We start from the raw sequence: 14313 nt of genomic DNA, 5'->3' as shown, positions 1-14313 counted from the left end.
ATAAAAGACGGAGGATAAGTCCTTGACCATGGGACATGATTACGGTTCAGAAAAATCCTTATGAGTCACGTGGAAATGGGTTGGAAAGCTAGAACATGAAAATTTTTTTTGGATCTCAAGATGTTGGAGTGGTTACCGGTTCAATTGGAAATGGGAGATAAAATGCAATTTTGGCTTGATGTATGGTTTGGAGGCCATCTGTTAAAAACCATGTTTCTGATGTTGTTTGCGTTAGATAGATAGAAAGATATCATGGTAAACGACTCTTATTGCTGGGTTAATGATAAAGTGGTATGGAACTGGCTTTGGGGTAGGAAACCAAGCACAATCATAGCTAAGGATGAATTAGAGGCTTATTTATCTTTAGTCTCTAAGGTAAATTTCAAATCTGACTAGAATAGATGGTTATGGAAAGAAGCAAACGGGTCTATAAAAGTACTTTTAGTAAAAAAAAAAAAAAAACTTGAAGTGGGAATTAGATAACCGTGATCATCAAGTTGTGGATGGGAAGTTTTATGTAAATTGGATCTCGATTAAGGTAAATTGATTTATGCGGAGACTATTGTTGATCGTATAACCATAAAGCAAGTGTTAATGGCGAGGGAAACATATTTTGGAGATGATTCATGTGTGTTGTGTAATATGCATGTTGAATCATTAGGGCATCTCATCGTTCATTGTCAGCTAAATGAGTTTGATATATTATGCATAACCTGTAAAGTTGCTAGTATCAACACAAACTTAAATCGGTGAGGGAAGTGATTGAGTATCCAAATATGCATAAGAGCAACAAAGAGGAATGTTTGGCTTATATTGAAAACAAGAAATGATAAAAATTTTAAAAATAAGGCAATTAGGATTGACAAGTTGGTGAATGATATCAAAATTACCTTTTTCATTTTTTTTATAAAATTTGGCTTTTAAAAATGGAAAAAAAAAACAAAGTCACAGTAATGAAACTGTTTATAAATAGAAAAAATGTGCTGCTAAATGTACCTCACCTTATCCATTTTTACTAAACATACCCTTCCCTTAGGTTTTACATTAATATGATTTAGACATTTTCGTTGTTTTTTTTTGTCATTTTGTTATCTTTTATTATCATTATTATTTTTATAAAAGCATTTTTATTCTGTTTTTATTTAACAACTTTTTTTTCTATGTATATTTAAAAGCCTATAATAAAAATGTATTTTTTCTTACTTAGAAAAACGTTTTTTTTCTTATCTAATAAACATTGTTTTTCTTGTTTAATTTTTTTCTATACTTGTTTTAATCTTTTTGAAGAGTGTTTTTTTAATTAAGAGAGTTTACATTCTTTTAAAAAAAATCATATTAGTTTTTATAAATAAAAAGTTTAAATAACATACAACTTGATAAACAAATTTGGCTCTTTTCTCAAGTCACATTAACTCATGTATCTAAACCTAACAAAAAAATCAAATTGTTTTGAATACATTTTATAAATAATAAAATAAAAAACTAGCTAGAGAAAACATACAAAACTTTTTAACACATGTAAAAAGAATAAACAAACTTTTAATAAGATCTTAATGAAATAAAATAAAATAATAAAATCAATAACAAAAATATATAAAAAAATTGTAAAAGAAAAATAAAAACTTAATAGTTTTTTATTTGATATTTTGAGAGAATTATAAAATAAAATAAGAGGGACTATAATGTAAATTACAAATGTTAAGGGGAAATAAAAGTTTAGGGGGGTGTATGGTTAGCAAGGGAGAGAGGTACGTTTAGCTTGACCCATAGAAAAAACGTGTTAGTGGCTTTAAAAGTACTTAAAAACAAAACCTATTTAACGTTGTTAATCAAATTATTATCCAATCCTATATAACAAGTCTTAAGTTGTATGATGTGATAAAAATAAATAAATTATTGAAGAAGTGTTCGTGGCATGGTTTGAGCCGTATGGGGGTATCCAAGTATTGGGCATGCTTAGGCCACGTGTAGATATTAACTGATGAACGTTATCTTTCCAACCAACCAACCAACCAAAAATCTCACCACATAAACATCTCTCATCCATTTCTGGACCAAACAAATCTCTTTCAACTTCACACAACTGTATGCTGTTGTTTGCAGTATAGTACAATACATCTCCTGATATTCATCTCTCACTTTGCATTTTATTGCATCATGCCACAGGTATATGCTACTACTTTACAAAACCCTTTTTTATATACATGTATATATCACTTTTCTATAGGTGTTATTGTTTGTGTTAATGTGTCATGTTACAAATATATATAGAAAGGCAGAATTAATACATATGTAACCCACACCTTTTTTTAGTATTATTTTTTTTGTTTTTTTACCAGTGTCGTATATGGATAGAAAGTAAATTCACTATATTAATTTTTACCTTTCTTTTTCTTCTCTTAAAAACCTCTTATATCTAATTCTTCATCTCTATACACATTTTATTAACTAAAATTTATTATTCTTTTTATTATTTTTTTATTGTATGTTCGTACACAATAAATGGTGAGTTAATATAAATATGAGTTGAAAAGCGAGTCTCTAAAATTAAATGTTAATTAAGATGAAAAACTTTAAATTCGTTTATCAAATTGTGAAGATGGGATTTATATAGAAAATTAGACATGAAGTCTCGAAATAATTAGAAATTTAACAAACGACATTCTAACTTTATATGAGAATGCTAGTCTTTTAAAATATGATTCAAGTATTAGATGTGGTTTGATTCTTAATTATTTTATAATTAAATATATGAACCATCAACAAACAATAATATAAAACCCCACATTCAAATAAAATTATTTGAATGTGGGGTTTTATATTATTGTTTGTTGATGGTTCATATATTTAATCATAAAATAAATTCATTCTTTAACGTGAACGTGAGATGTTCTATTATTGTTTGTTTATGGTTGGTATATTATAATAAAAAAAATGGAAGATGAGACTCATTCTTTGATGTGAATGTGGAATTTTATATTTTGTTTTACACTCTTCCATAATTCACGAAACCAAAATCAATATTTATTGGTTAATACTACGTTTTAGAACTATTTAGCTTTCAAAATTATGTTTTACATCATTACGTCCAAATAAGAGAGATTTTATCTTTAATTTAATCAAACTGGAAACCAAAATCAATATTAATCTCACATTTTGTGTATTATTGATAATAATCTCAATTTTAAAAATCTAACATTTCAACTATTTTCTCTCAGTGGACCTGCGTTAAAATCCACTTAACATCGTTAAGTTTTTTTTCCGAATTTCAAACCAATGTCGTTGGGTTTTTGATCGGAAGAAGGATACGGGTCGATTGATGTAAAACTTATCTCGAAACAATGATTCAAATGACGAAACAATGTTTCAATTCGGTTGTTTGAATTTCCAACTACAAAAATCAAGCAACTTGAATCATCGTTTCGAGATGCGTTTTACGTTAGTGGATTCGTGTCTTTCTTTCGATAAAAACCTAAAAACTTACATCGGTTTGAAATTAGGAAAAATATTTAACGATGTTAAGTGTTTTTTTAACGAAGGTCCATTGACAGAAAAATAGACAAAAGGTTAAACCGTTGATAACAATTTTTGAAGGTGAGAGCCAATACCAAAATTTTTAGATTATATATCTCCAGTTAATTTGCCATAATTTTATGTTTTAAAAGCACGGACTCCAAACACGTATCTCAATTACTTGTCTCAATGTTTTTTTTCTTTTTTTGAGAAAAAACATATAATATGGGATATTTGGTAATAATTCTTAAAAATCATTTGTTTGTTAGTAAGGAAGTAATTAATTCACTTCACCCTCTCATATATAATCTGTCTAATTTTGAAAAACACCATTAAAAGTTATATCTAATTTCTCCTCCATTGATATAAACAACATATCATGCAAATATCCTCACCAAACTTTGTGTCTCTCTTTAACCTCAACCTTTTAATAGAAACAACAAAACCATCATTTGATAGTTACCAACTTCATAATCATTAACGTACATCTTTATTTTTATTTTTATCTAAACCATGCATGTATATATATATATAGGTGGCGAGTTCAGTTCACTGAAGCTTAAAATCTACAACAAATAGAAATGGCGAATGCTGAATCAAGAACAACAAAAACCGACAACAAATGGATGGCGTTCGACAAGGATCCTAAGCCTCCGATAGCCAGAATCACTCCACCTGAAGAGGACATGGAGACAATAGCTGAGCGAACGGCCGAATGGCCAGGAGGGGGCATTGTAGCTAGTTTAATCGCGGACGAGGAGTCAAGCCTAAGGACCTCATCGGCATCATGGAGGTCCTCCCACGGGGATTCTTTCTCATCGAATCAGCCGCGGGTTTCACAAGAGTTGAAAGATGCTCTTGCAACTCTTCAGCAGACATTTGTGGTTTCTGATGCCACAAAGCCAGACTGTCCCATTATGTATGCTAGTAGTGGCTTCTTTACAATGACTGGCTATTCTTCTAAAGAAGTCATTGGCAGAAATTGGTAAGTTTGTTTTTATAATCACAACAACAGTAACAAATACGTCTTTGGAGCAATGTTAACAATCACAGTTTAGGGTTGTGCATGAAATTGAAAAAACCGATCTTAAACTGAAATTACCAAACTGAAACAAAAACTGACGGTAGTTTTATATTTTATAAAAACCAACTTTCGGTTCGGTTTCAGTTTTTGAGTGTAATTAAAACAAAAAAACCCAAACCAAACCAAACCGAAATTTTAGATTTTCATATTTCCTTTGACTTAATTTTAAGTAATTTATAATAATTTAATATACAGTGTAGCAACAATATTTTAGCCAAAATGCACGATACGCACCTAATTATGAATTTTTTGCTGGATTAGGTGATTTAAAGAAAAAAAAGGCGGTTTTAGATAGTTGACTAGAATTTAAGTGGTTTTAGGTAATTTGATATCTCAGATAGCGGATTACCAGTACACGTTAGCATACATTCCATGTGGTTGTCCACGTCAGCCAGTTGTTCAACAGGTGTCGTCCATGTGGAATTCGCTATCTCAAATAGCGGATTACACAGAGTTTGCAGATGGTAAATGTCGGTAAAAGGACTTTGTGTAATCCGCTATTTGAGATAGCGGATTCCACACGGACGACACGTGTTGAACAGTTTAATATATACTGTAGCAACAATATTTTAGGCAAAATGCATGATGCGCGCCTAATTATCGACTAACAAAATTATTATTTACGCTCAATCAAATGGCAATATTTTTCAACCGAAAATTTTCAAACCCAAACAAATGTTAAAAGACAAGAAAAAATATATATGCAAATTCTGAAAGAAAGGTGTTAGTGCAGCCGGTTTCTGCAGGGGAAAGATACAGACCAGAAGGAGGTGGATAAGATAAGACATGCAGTGAAAACAGGAACAAGTTATTGTGGCAGGCTCTATAACTACAAGAAAGATGGAACACCTTTCTGGAATCTACTCACTGTCACTCCTATCAAAGATGAGAATGGAAAAACCATCAAGTTCATTGGGTAAAAATGAATTCTATTTTATCTTCTTTTCTTTTACTATATTTGTGAGTAAATTGTGTATTGCTTTGATTGCACAGAATGCAAGTTGAAGTCAGCAAATACACAGAAGGTGTGAATGAAAAGGAGTTGAGACCAAATGGATTGCCAAAGTCACTAATTCGCTATGATGGTAAGTAGACCCATGTTGCATTTTCTATGTATACGCAAAATACAAACGCGTATGATCCCACTCATAGCTTTTTTAACATGTGCAGTGCAGTATAGTAATCCAGATAACATAAAGTATAACTATGAATACAAAACATTTTTTTTAAATAAGTTTTGTGTTTTGACCTTGACCAGCTCGTCAGAAGGAGACCGCGCTCGGTTCCATAGTGGAGGTTGTACAGACAGTTGAGCGTCCTCGCTCTCAAATCAATTCTAGTAAAACAGAAATACAAGAGAATATCAATGAAAAAACGAGTCTAAGTACACCTGGACAAGAAACACCCCTCTTTGATCCTAAAGGCGATAACCGGAAATCAACTCGTAATTCTTTAGTCGGGTGAGTGCTTACTTATCTACTCATGTCACATGTCTTATTGTGACTTTCAGGTCACAATGATCACTATTTAAACACGGATTAATTTCAATATATACCTGACCAAAACTAAAAATATCATATATATACCCAACTTAAATTAATTTTTACTTAATGACCATTGTACCTTTTTCCATTATGTATGTTTCAGCCCTATTTTTTATTAACATTGTCAATAAGCAAGATGAACATATATGAAATTTCAAAGTTTAGTAAAAAAATGGGTCAAAGTTCTCTTTTAGCTAAAAATAGGTTAATAAAAAAAATAAAGTTATATGATATTTCCAAGTTTGCAGGGGTATATATGAAATTGCTCCTTCAAACATCTCATATTATTATTATTATTGTTGTTGTTGTTGTTGTTGTTGATACAATTTTATCCAAACACCATAATGATTTATTTATAACATGTTCGCACAGGTCGAAAGGAAGGACTTCGACCCATGAGCGTCAACCTAGTATTGAGCCGGAGGAGTTAATGACAAAAGATATAAGTCGCACAGACAGCTGGGACCGTGCACAAAGAGTGAGGGACATGCGCCAGGGAATAGACTTAGCCACTACACTTGAGCGTATCGAAAAGAACTTTGTTATAACAGATCCTAGGCTCCCAGATAACCCCATTGTAAGAACATATACTTGTTTTCTGTTGTTTACTTAGGAATTGCCCGTTTGGTTTATTTTTTAAGAGAAAATCACCAGTTTGACCAATAAATTCAACAAAATATCCTTTTGACTTTTAAAAGTTTTCAAATCAACCGGTGTTTATCAAGCGTCCCTTGGCACAACCGACCCATTCTGCGCTAGAAGAAAATCTGCCGTGCCGGTGCAGCAGGGTCTGCTAACTGCCAAGTGGAAGCTTTTTCTTGGGTGAAATAAGTTTTTAACTAAATCAGAAATGTCAAATGATATTTTTGTAAAATGAAAAAGTCAAAGGCAAATTTATTGTTTTTATGGTCAAAATGGTCATTTTGGTGATTTCTCCTATTTTATATCTTAACGAGGTCAAATAAAAATATTTTTTTCAAAAAGGGAACGTGCCAATTGGCAGAATGAGTCGGACGGTATAAAAGTCATCCAAAGTGTATTTCTATTCCATATAGTTTCCATACATTACCACTGTAATTAAAGATTTTGACTTATCGTAACATTTTATTATTTTTATTTAGTCAGTTTATAACTTTAAAAAGATGTATAGAAGGAAAATTTTGGTTCAAGCCATAAGTTACTTGTTTTGACCTTTTATACAACCTGCATGTCTTGTCACTACTCACTAGTAGTAGTTCTTACTTTGCACTTGTATGATCTATACACCATATAATAATAATGTTAAAAATTACTATCCTTGTTGATATGCAGATTTTTGCATCAGATAGCTTTCTTGAGTTGACAGAGTTTACACGTGAGGAAATTTTGGGCAGAAACTGTCGGTACGAAACTTTCATTTTCTATACATATATTTTTTTATATGAAGTTTATTTGCGTAGCATAAATTGTAGCCATCATAATTTACTTTGTATAGATTTCTACAAGGACCCGAAACGGATCAAGGGACTGTTGATAAAATACGAGCTGCTATCAGAGAACAAAGAGAAATCACCGTGCAGTTAATTAACTATACAAAAAGTGGTGAGCTTAATTTCATATTTCTGAAATCATTGTTTGGGTTCATGTGACTGACATATGAAATGTGTAACAGGAAAGAAATTCTGGAATTTATTTCACTTGCAACCTATGCGCGACCAAAAGGTATAGAACAATAATTTATGTACTCCCATATAATGTTGGATTATCTTTAAATATGTATAAACATATAGTGTTTTTAACATCAGGGAGAACTTCAATACTTTATCGGTGTCCAACTAGATGGAAGTGGTAACGTGGAACCATTAAAGAATCGCCTTTCAGACAGCACAGAGAAACAAAGTGCTAAGTTGGTATATATACTTTCTTTTTTTTCATTATAGTTTATTAGCAACAAGTTATACATACACCTTAATATTATTTGATTTATTAAGGTTTTCATCTTGCTGACCAGGTCAAAGCTACTGCAGAAAATGTTAACGAAGCTGTTCGAGAACTTCCTGATGCCAACTTGGTAAGGTACTTGACTAGGCTTGAGTTCTTTGTTTGATAGTTTGAGCTCGGCTTGTGAGTCGTAGCTCGGGCTCGGTTCGCTAATTACTAATTAAATAATTTTGATCAGTTACAAACTATACATGTTTACATAATTGACTTAAACTGTGACACTTTCTAGTACTTACAATTCTAACCCAAAAGTTGATTTTCCAGCAAATTCAAACTTGGTCAAATAATACTCGTCTTTCCTTGGTGTTGTACTTGATAATTCCTGCTGTTTGTTTATTACTTTATTTATACCGTTGTAGCTCAAACTAATGTTTATAAACCTCAAATATAGTACGTTTCATGTCGTTAGTTTAATGCACACTTTTGAGTTATGTTTTTCGTCCCACTTCAGAGGCCAGAGGACTTGTGGGCTATCCACTCGCGACCGGTGTTTCCTATGCCTCACAAGAAGTATAATTCATCTTGGAAAGCAATACAAAAGGTAACGGTTCTTTGATTATTTTATGCACTTTCAGTGTTCATAAGTTTTATATACTTATATGACGTTAGATCATTCACATTATCTTTGCAGATCACTGCAAGTGGTGAAGTAATCGGACTTGATCATTTTAAGCCTATTAGGCCTTTGGGAAGTGGAGATACTGGCAGGTATTGATTTTTATGATTTCATTTCAAGTTTTCATTTATTTACGCTTTCAGATAATGTTCATATTGATCTTCATAGTATAATCAATTTATTTACTAAGAGAAGTGGGAAAAAAAATCTTAGGCTCACTAAACTGTAACATGTGGCGCAACCAATTACTTATTTATCGGATAAGATTAATTTCATCCCTAATTAATTATATCTTATTAAAGCAATAGTTCTAGAGTATGTTTAGTTGTTGATCACTCATTATGTTGGTTGCAGTGTCCATTTGGTTGAACTAAAAGGCACCGGTGAACTTTTTGCCATGAAGGCAATGGATAAATCAGTAATGTTAAACCGCAACAAGGTATGTTCATCACTGGCCATTTTTTTTTATTTTTAGTATAATGGTAATTATAATTATAAATTGTCATGCAAATGGCAGGTTCATCGAGCTTGCATCGAAAGAGAGATAATTGCGCTACTGGATCATCCTTTCCTTCCGACGCTATACACATCTTTTCAGGTCTCATATATTGGCTTATTTCTAGTTCTTAGTAAAAGATATATGAATATGACAACTCAACATCAGCATTTATAAAATCTACTGAGGAATTTCTGAAATAATATTATTTTTCTCGGGATTTATCATTTTACCGAAAAACCAACTTAATTTATCATATTACAAAAAAGTATCTCAATCTAGTTTTGTTATATTAAAGTCCCTAAATTTGCCTAAAGTACATGACCCTGTAAAAGAAAAATAAGAGTTAAGTGTCATTTTAGTATCTGTGGTTTTATCAACTATGCAATTTTTTTAAACTTTTTTTAAATTTTTCGCAACTGGCTACTCCAGGTTTCAAAAACTGGCCATTCTAGTACTTTTTCGTAACCCTGTCTGTTTTACACCGTTAAGTCATGGGTAAATTGGTAATTTTCTTTTTTATTTATTTTTCTTTTTTCCTTTAATCACCTAACTAACCCCTTCCCTTCGAATCTTCATACAATAAATCTAAATATGTAATCCTAAAGGCCGTTTACCGGTCACCACCTCCCCCCATCCCTAAAGGCCGTCGATGAACGGATTTAGATCCACTGAAAACCTGTAATCCTAAGCTCCGATTTGTGTTCTCAAATCTGACATAACCGGATCATAATTTGACTTACCCGGTGAGAAAAAAATTCAAAACTCTTACAATCCTGTTAAATCTCCAAGAACACTAAAAAAACATCAAAACTCCACCCAAATCAATGGCTTTGGATGAAGAACTGTAGTTGGGTTCTTCCAAATATGGGGAAGACGAAGAGAATGGGAGGGATGTCGTGGTGGCCGAGTTTGGTTGTGTCGGATTTGAGATGGGAGGGGTGTGGTGGTGTCGGGCTTGCCGGCGGTTGTGGTGGCGGCATGGTTTTGTGGCGGCGGCGGTGGTTGTGGTGGTTATTGCGGCGTGGTGCATCGGTGGTTTACTGGTGGCAGTTCACCAGAGAGAAAGAAGAAAGAAGATGGGTCTTGTGGTGTTGGTGTGTATAGGTGTATAGAGAGAGAAAGAGAATATAGAAAGAGAGGAGAAAGTTAAATCGATTAAAAGAAAATAAAAAATAAGAAAAATAACAAAGTTATTAGTTTACTCTTGACTTAACGGACAAGTTAAACGGGGTTACAAAAAAGTACTAAAATGACCAGTTTTTGAAACCTGGAGTAACCAGTTGCGAAAAATTCAAAAAAAGTACTAAAGTTGCGTAGTTGATAAAACCACATGTACTAAAATAACACTTAACTCTTAAAATAATAACTTAAATCACTCAAATTTGATGATGTGGATAATCTTTTTGAGCATATAATATGCTATACTGTTGTACATTAAGATTCTAAAATTGACGAGGCAGTGTTTCACGTCAACAAAAAAATTTACATGACATTAACATAAAAAAAGGAAGAAGAAAACCATTTACATAAACTCTAAATATGTGACGAGTGTGCTGCTAGCGAGGATTTACCATTGGTTTCATGAATACATGCATTTTAGAACAAGTCAAGGACTTCGATTATAATAATGTAAAAAAGTATGTTGGTTTTTAATAATATCAATCCTTTTATAAAAATGATGTTTTATGCAAGTGAAAATTACCAAAATAGTCAAGTTTGACCAAAAATTTGCAAAAAACAGTCATCGAAATGTAGCCTACACTTTCATAGTCAATAATGTTTTAGTCCAATCGGATTGCACCACATCGGCTAAGGTGGGAGTTTAGGACCCGTTTTCCTTTTCATGGGTTTCAGTGCCAAAAAGCGTCGGCTAAGCGTTAGCCGACTTGGCTGATATGGCATATTTCTGATTGGTTTAAACTGAGGACGACTATAAAAGTGTAGCCTAAATTTCAGTGTATATTTTTTTACAAAATCTGGTCAAAGTTGACTATTTTGGTAATTTTCCTTTTATGTAATTAGTTTTTCATTTAGACTGGACTGCTACAACTATACTAATGTGCCTTTGTATCCTCAGACTCCAACACATGTCTGCTTGATAACAGACTTTTGCCCCGGAGGGGAGTTATTTGCTCTGCTTGACAAACAACCTCTTAAGTTAGTCAACGAAGACTCGGCAAGGTACTTTTTACAGCAACCTTTGTACTTGCTAGTAATAAATACTTAAAAATTTTGCTAATGATAAAAATATATACTTGTATGCAGGTTCTATGCAGCTGAGGTTGTAATCGGCTTAGAGTATCTCCATTGTTTAGGTATCTCTAGTAAATTTTAATGTCAAACATGAGGTTAACTCATCATATCATATTGTTATTATCATAACATCTTGTCCTTGCAGGTATCATCTATAGGGACTTGAAACCGGAAAACATATTACTTCAATCCGATGGCCATGTTGTATTGAGCGACTTTGATCTATCATTTAGGACTCAGTGTAAACCTCAAGTATGTCTTTATTTATTTGATATTGAAAAGCCACACATTATTTTTTTTCTATGTGAGGTTGGCTCGTTTCATAACAGATTCTCGATTGTTATAATTTTGCAGGTCATAAAACATCCTCGGCCTAAACGAAGATCTAGAACCCAACCCCCACCCACACTTTTTGCTGAACCGTCTACACAATCAAATTCATTTGTTGGGACCGAAGAATACATTGCCCCGGTATGTTTAAAAGATTATTTGGCTATAGAATAATTGAAAACTAACAATTTTAACAATGTGTACGGACAATGTATATCCAGTGTGATTCTACACATGCAAACGAACATAACGTTCGGTGAGTAGTTTGTGAACTGTTCGGTGGGAAGTTCGTTTATTTAATAAAGAACAAACATGAACAAAAACTCTGTTAAGTTAGTTAAATGAACAGACATGAACACATATCTCATTCTTCTTGAATGTTCATTTACTTTCGTTCATTTAAATTTGTTTATGTTCATTCGGCTACGTACATTTATGTTCGTTAGTTTAAGTCTTTTAAATTTCCACCATTTACGTTCGTTAATAATTCATTCAAAATTTTTTGGCCCATTACAACGTCTTAGTGTAGTTCTAATAAGTTTTAGGCCTAACATATTGTTTTTCACGTAACTTTTAACTGGCTTTAGCTAGTTTACGTCTGTTCATCTAGGTTCAGTTACGTTCGTTCGTTTATACTATAACGAATACAAACATGTTCATGTTCTGAACGAACAAACACGAACAAGAAATCTCGTTTGTTTAACTGTTTGTGTTTGATTGTTGGTTCGATTCGTTTACAAGCTTATGTAAATTTTAGGTGATTATGTGAGTAGGATTGCCCTTGGCAATGGAAGTAAAAGTTATAAGTCTCACTCGTTAAATTGCGAGTTTGGAGTCACGATATACTAATTTACCTTAATTTGTGTATATGACAACGTTGTAGGAAATTATAACAGGAGCTGGGCACACGAGTGCTATTGATTGGTGGGCTGTCGGTAAGCTTGTTGTTATTCTGATCATGTAATATCAAGTAACCTCGCTGTGTTTCGGTTATTAAGTTCTTTCAATATGATCTTCTTTCAGGTATTTTGATATATGAGATGCTTTATGGTCGTACACCGTTTAGAGGAAAGAATAGGCAGAAGACATTTTCAAATATATTGCATAAAGACCTAACATTTCCAAGTAGCATTCCGGTAATTAAAGATACCCTCTCAAATATCTGAATGAATTTATTAATAGTTTTGTTTTTGGTAATTTTCCCTTATTATCTATTAAACAACATTTTGTGCAATGGATGGGTGTTTAGGTAAGTCTTGCTGCAAGACAGCTGATTCATGCATTGTTGAACCGAGACCCTGCCGCTCGTTTAGGATCAAGTGGTGGTGCCAGTGCGATAAAAGCGCACGCATTTTTCCGTGGAATAAACTGGCCTTTGATCCGCTGCATGGTATGCACTATTGGTTTTGTTTTAAGTTTTTTTTTTTTACAAAAATATTCATTTTGACCAGCAAATGTTTTTATATATTTTTTATTATTATGATTGACACTAATCTTGTCTAGAAAAACCTTTACTGTTAACAATGAATACTTACAATAGTAATTGACGATGCAGAGCCCGCCACCATTGGATGCTCCTCTTGAGTTAATAAAGGCGGATCCAAACGCAAAAGATATACAGTGGGATGATGGTTCCATGATGGATAACTCTTTGGATATATTCTAGAGGTTAGTTTCCACATGTTATATGCTTCGTGTTAGCTCGTTTATACGTTAACAGTTTTTGGAATTTTGGTTGCAGGGAAGTTGAATGTAAATCCTAAACAAGAAAACATCCTTGATCCTGCTTCTGTTATTATTATTTTGTACAAAGAACATGTCATGCCTCATACGTTTGATGTATTCTTACTGCTATCCGGCTTTCATGCGTTTGTTTTTGGTAGCTGCTGCAACTCTTGCCCGGGATCTATTAATTATTTAATTTTTGTAACTACTTGTCATAAAACAACATATGCGTTAGTAAATTGAAGAAACACTAAGTGACTCCGGGCAGACTACGGATAATCTGGGGGTTAAATAGATGTTTCCCACGAGGGTTAAGTCCGGCAAAGATGGTTGTTCTTCTGATGACCTGCAAAACAGACACCGTGAGCTCGTCACTGAGAAGGGGGGGTACCTCCTTGTGACCACCCTCCGGCGTGAGAATCAGACTAGATAGATTGCTCTGAATATAAGTGTATATTAAGAGAAATGACTAGAGCAGATATATGAGAAGATATGATAATAAGATATGATACCGTTCCAAGGTGTTGGAGTATTTATAGCCGAAGGTAGGTGTCCAAGCAGGTACAGCCAGCTGTATAATATTCCTTTGATACCAACTGTGGGCTACGCACGTGCCATGCTGGTGGTTGGTGGGTAGGCAGCGGCTGATAGTGACATGGCCGGCTGTGTACTATTCCTTTTCCACCAACTGCAGGCTATGTACGTGCCACGACAGGGGTTGGTGAGTAGGCAGCGGCTGATAGTGACATTAAGTACTAGAGCGTGCTTC

General features: G+C 33.3%; 1 protein-coding gene across 2 annotated transcripts; it reads left to right on the top strand.

Annotated features, from left to right (window-relative positions):
- Nucleotides 1–2046: 2046 nt before the first annotated feature.
- On the top strand, nt 2047–13778 carry LOC143532155 (phototropin-2-like). Of its 2 annotated transcripts, XM_077027285.1 has the most exons (24): nt 2065–2166; nt 4049–4498; nt 5331–5513; nt 5591–5682; nt 5856–6057; nt 6514–6718; nt 7453–7523; nt 7616–7722; nt 7793–7842; nt 7926–8030; nt 8132–8191; nt 8573–8662; nt 8753–8829; nt 9092–9176; nt 9255–9335; nt 11314–11417; nt 11502–11551; nt 11635–11741; nt 11844–11960; nt 12703–12754; nt 12843–12955; nt 13069–13209; nt 13375–13487; nt 13561–13778. In XM_077027285.1, exons 2-23 carry the CDS (start codon nt 4095–4097, stop codon nt 13483–13485), a joined length of 2607 nt encoding a protein of 868 aa, XP_076883400.1. In that variant the 5' UTR covers nt 2065–2166; nt 4049–4094; the 3' UTR covers nt 13486–13487; nt 13561–13778. The 2 variants fall into 2 exon arrangements, with proteins under 2 accessions (XP_076883399.1, XP_076883400.1); XM_077027284.1 differs by having other exon boundaries at nt 2047–2166; nt 11635–11960.
- The last annotated feature ends 535 nt before the right edge of the window (nt 13779–14313 follow it).

The sequence above is a fragment of the Bidens hawaiensis genome, unplaced genomic scaffold, assembly GCF_021521415.1.
Source record: "Bidens hawaiensis isolate Kalapana, Puna unplaced genomic scaffold, B.hawaiensis_p1.1 tig00009361_1, whole genome shotgun sequence".
In the NCBI taxonomy this organism is placed as follows: domain Eukaryota; kingdom Viridiplantae; phylum Streptophyta; class Magnoliopsida; order Asterales; family Asteraceae; genus Bidens; species Bidens hawaiensis.
The sequence above is the reverse complement of the archived record's forward strand: the minus strand, read 5'-3'. Positions and strand labels throughout refer to the sequence as shown.

What these genes read in the sequence shown, in the direction of transcription:
- LOC143532155 (XM_077027284.1), top strand. Translation starts at nt 4,095, where the DNA reads ATGGCGAATGCTGAATCAAGAACAACAAAAACCGACAACAAATGGATG. An exon ending in GTCACTAATTCGCTATGATG is followed by an intron (nt 5,683 to 5,855) that starts GTAAGTAGACCC and finishes GACCTTGACCAG; the next exon opens with CTCGTCAGAAGGAGACCGCG. An exon ending in CGCTATACACATCTTTTCAG is followed by an intron (nt 9,336 to 11,313) that starts GTCTCATATATT and finishes TTGTATCCTCAG; the next exon opens with ACTCCAACACATGTCTGCTT.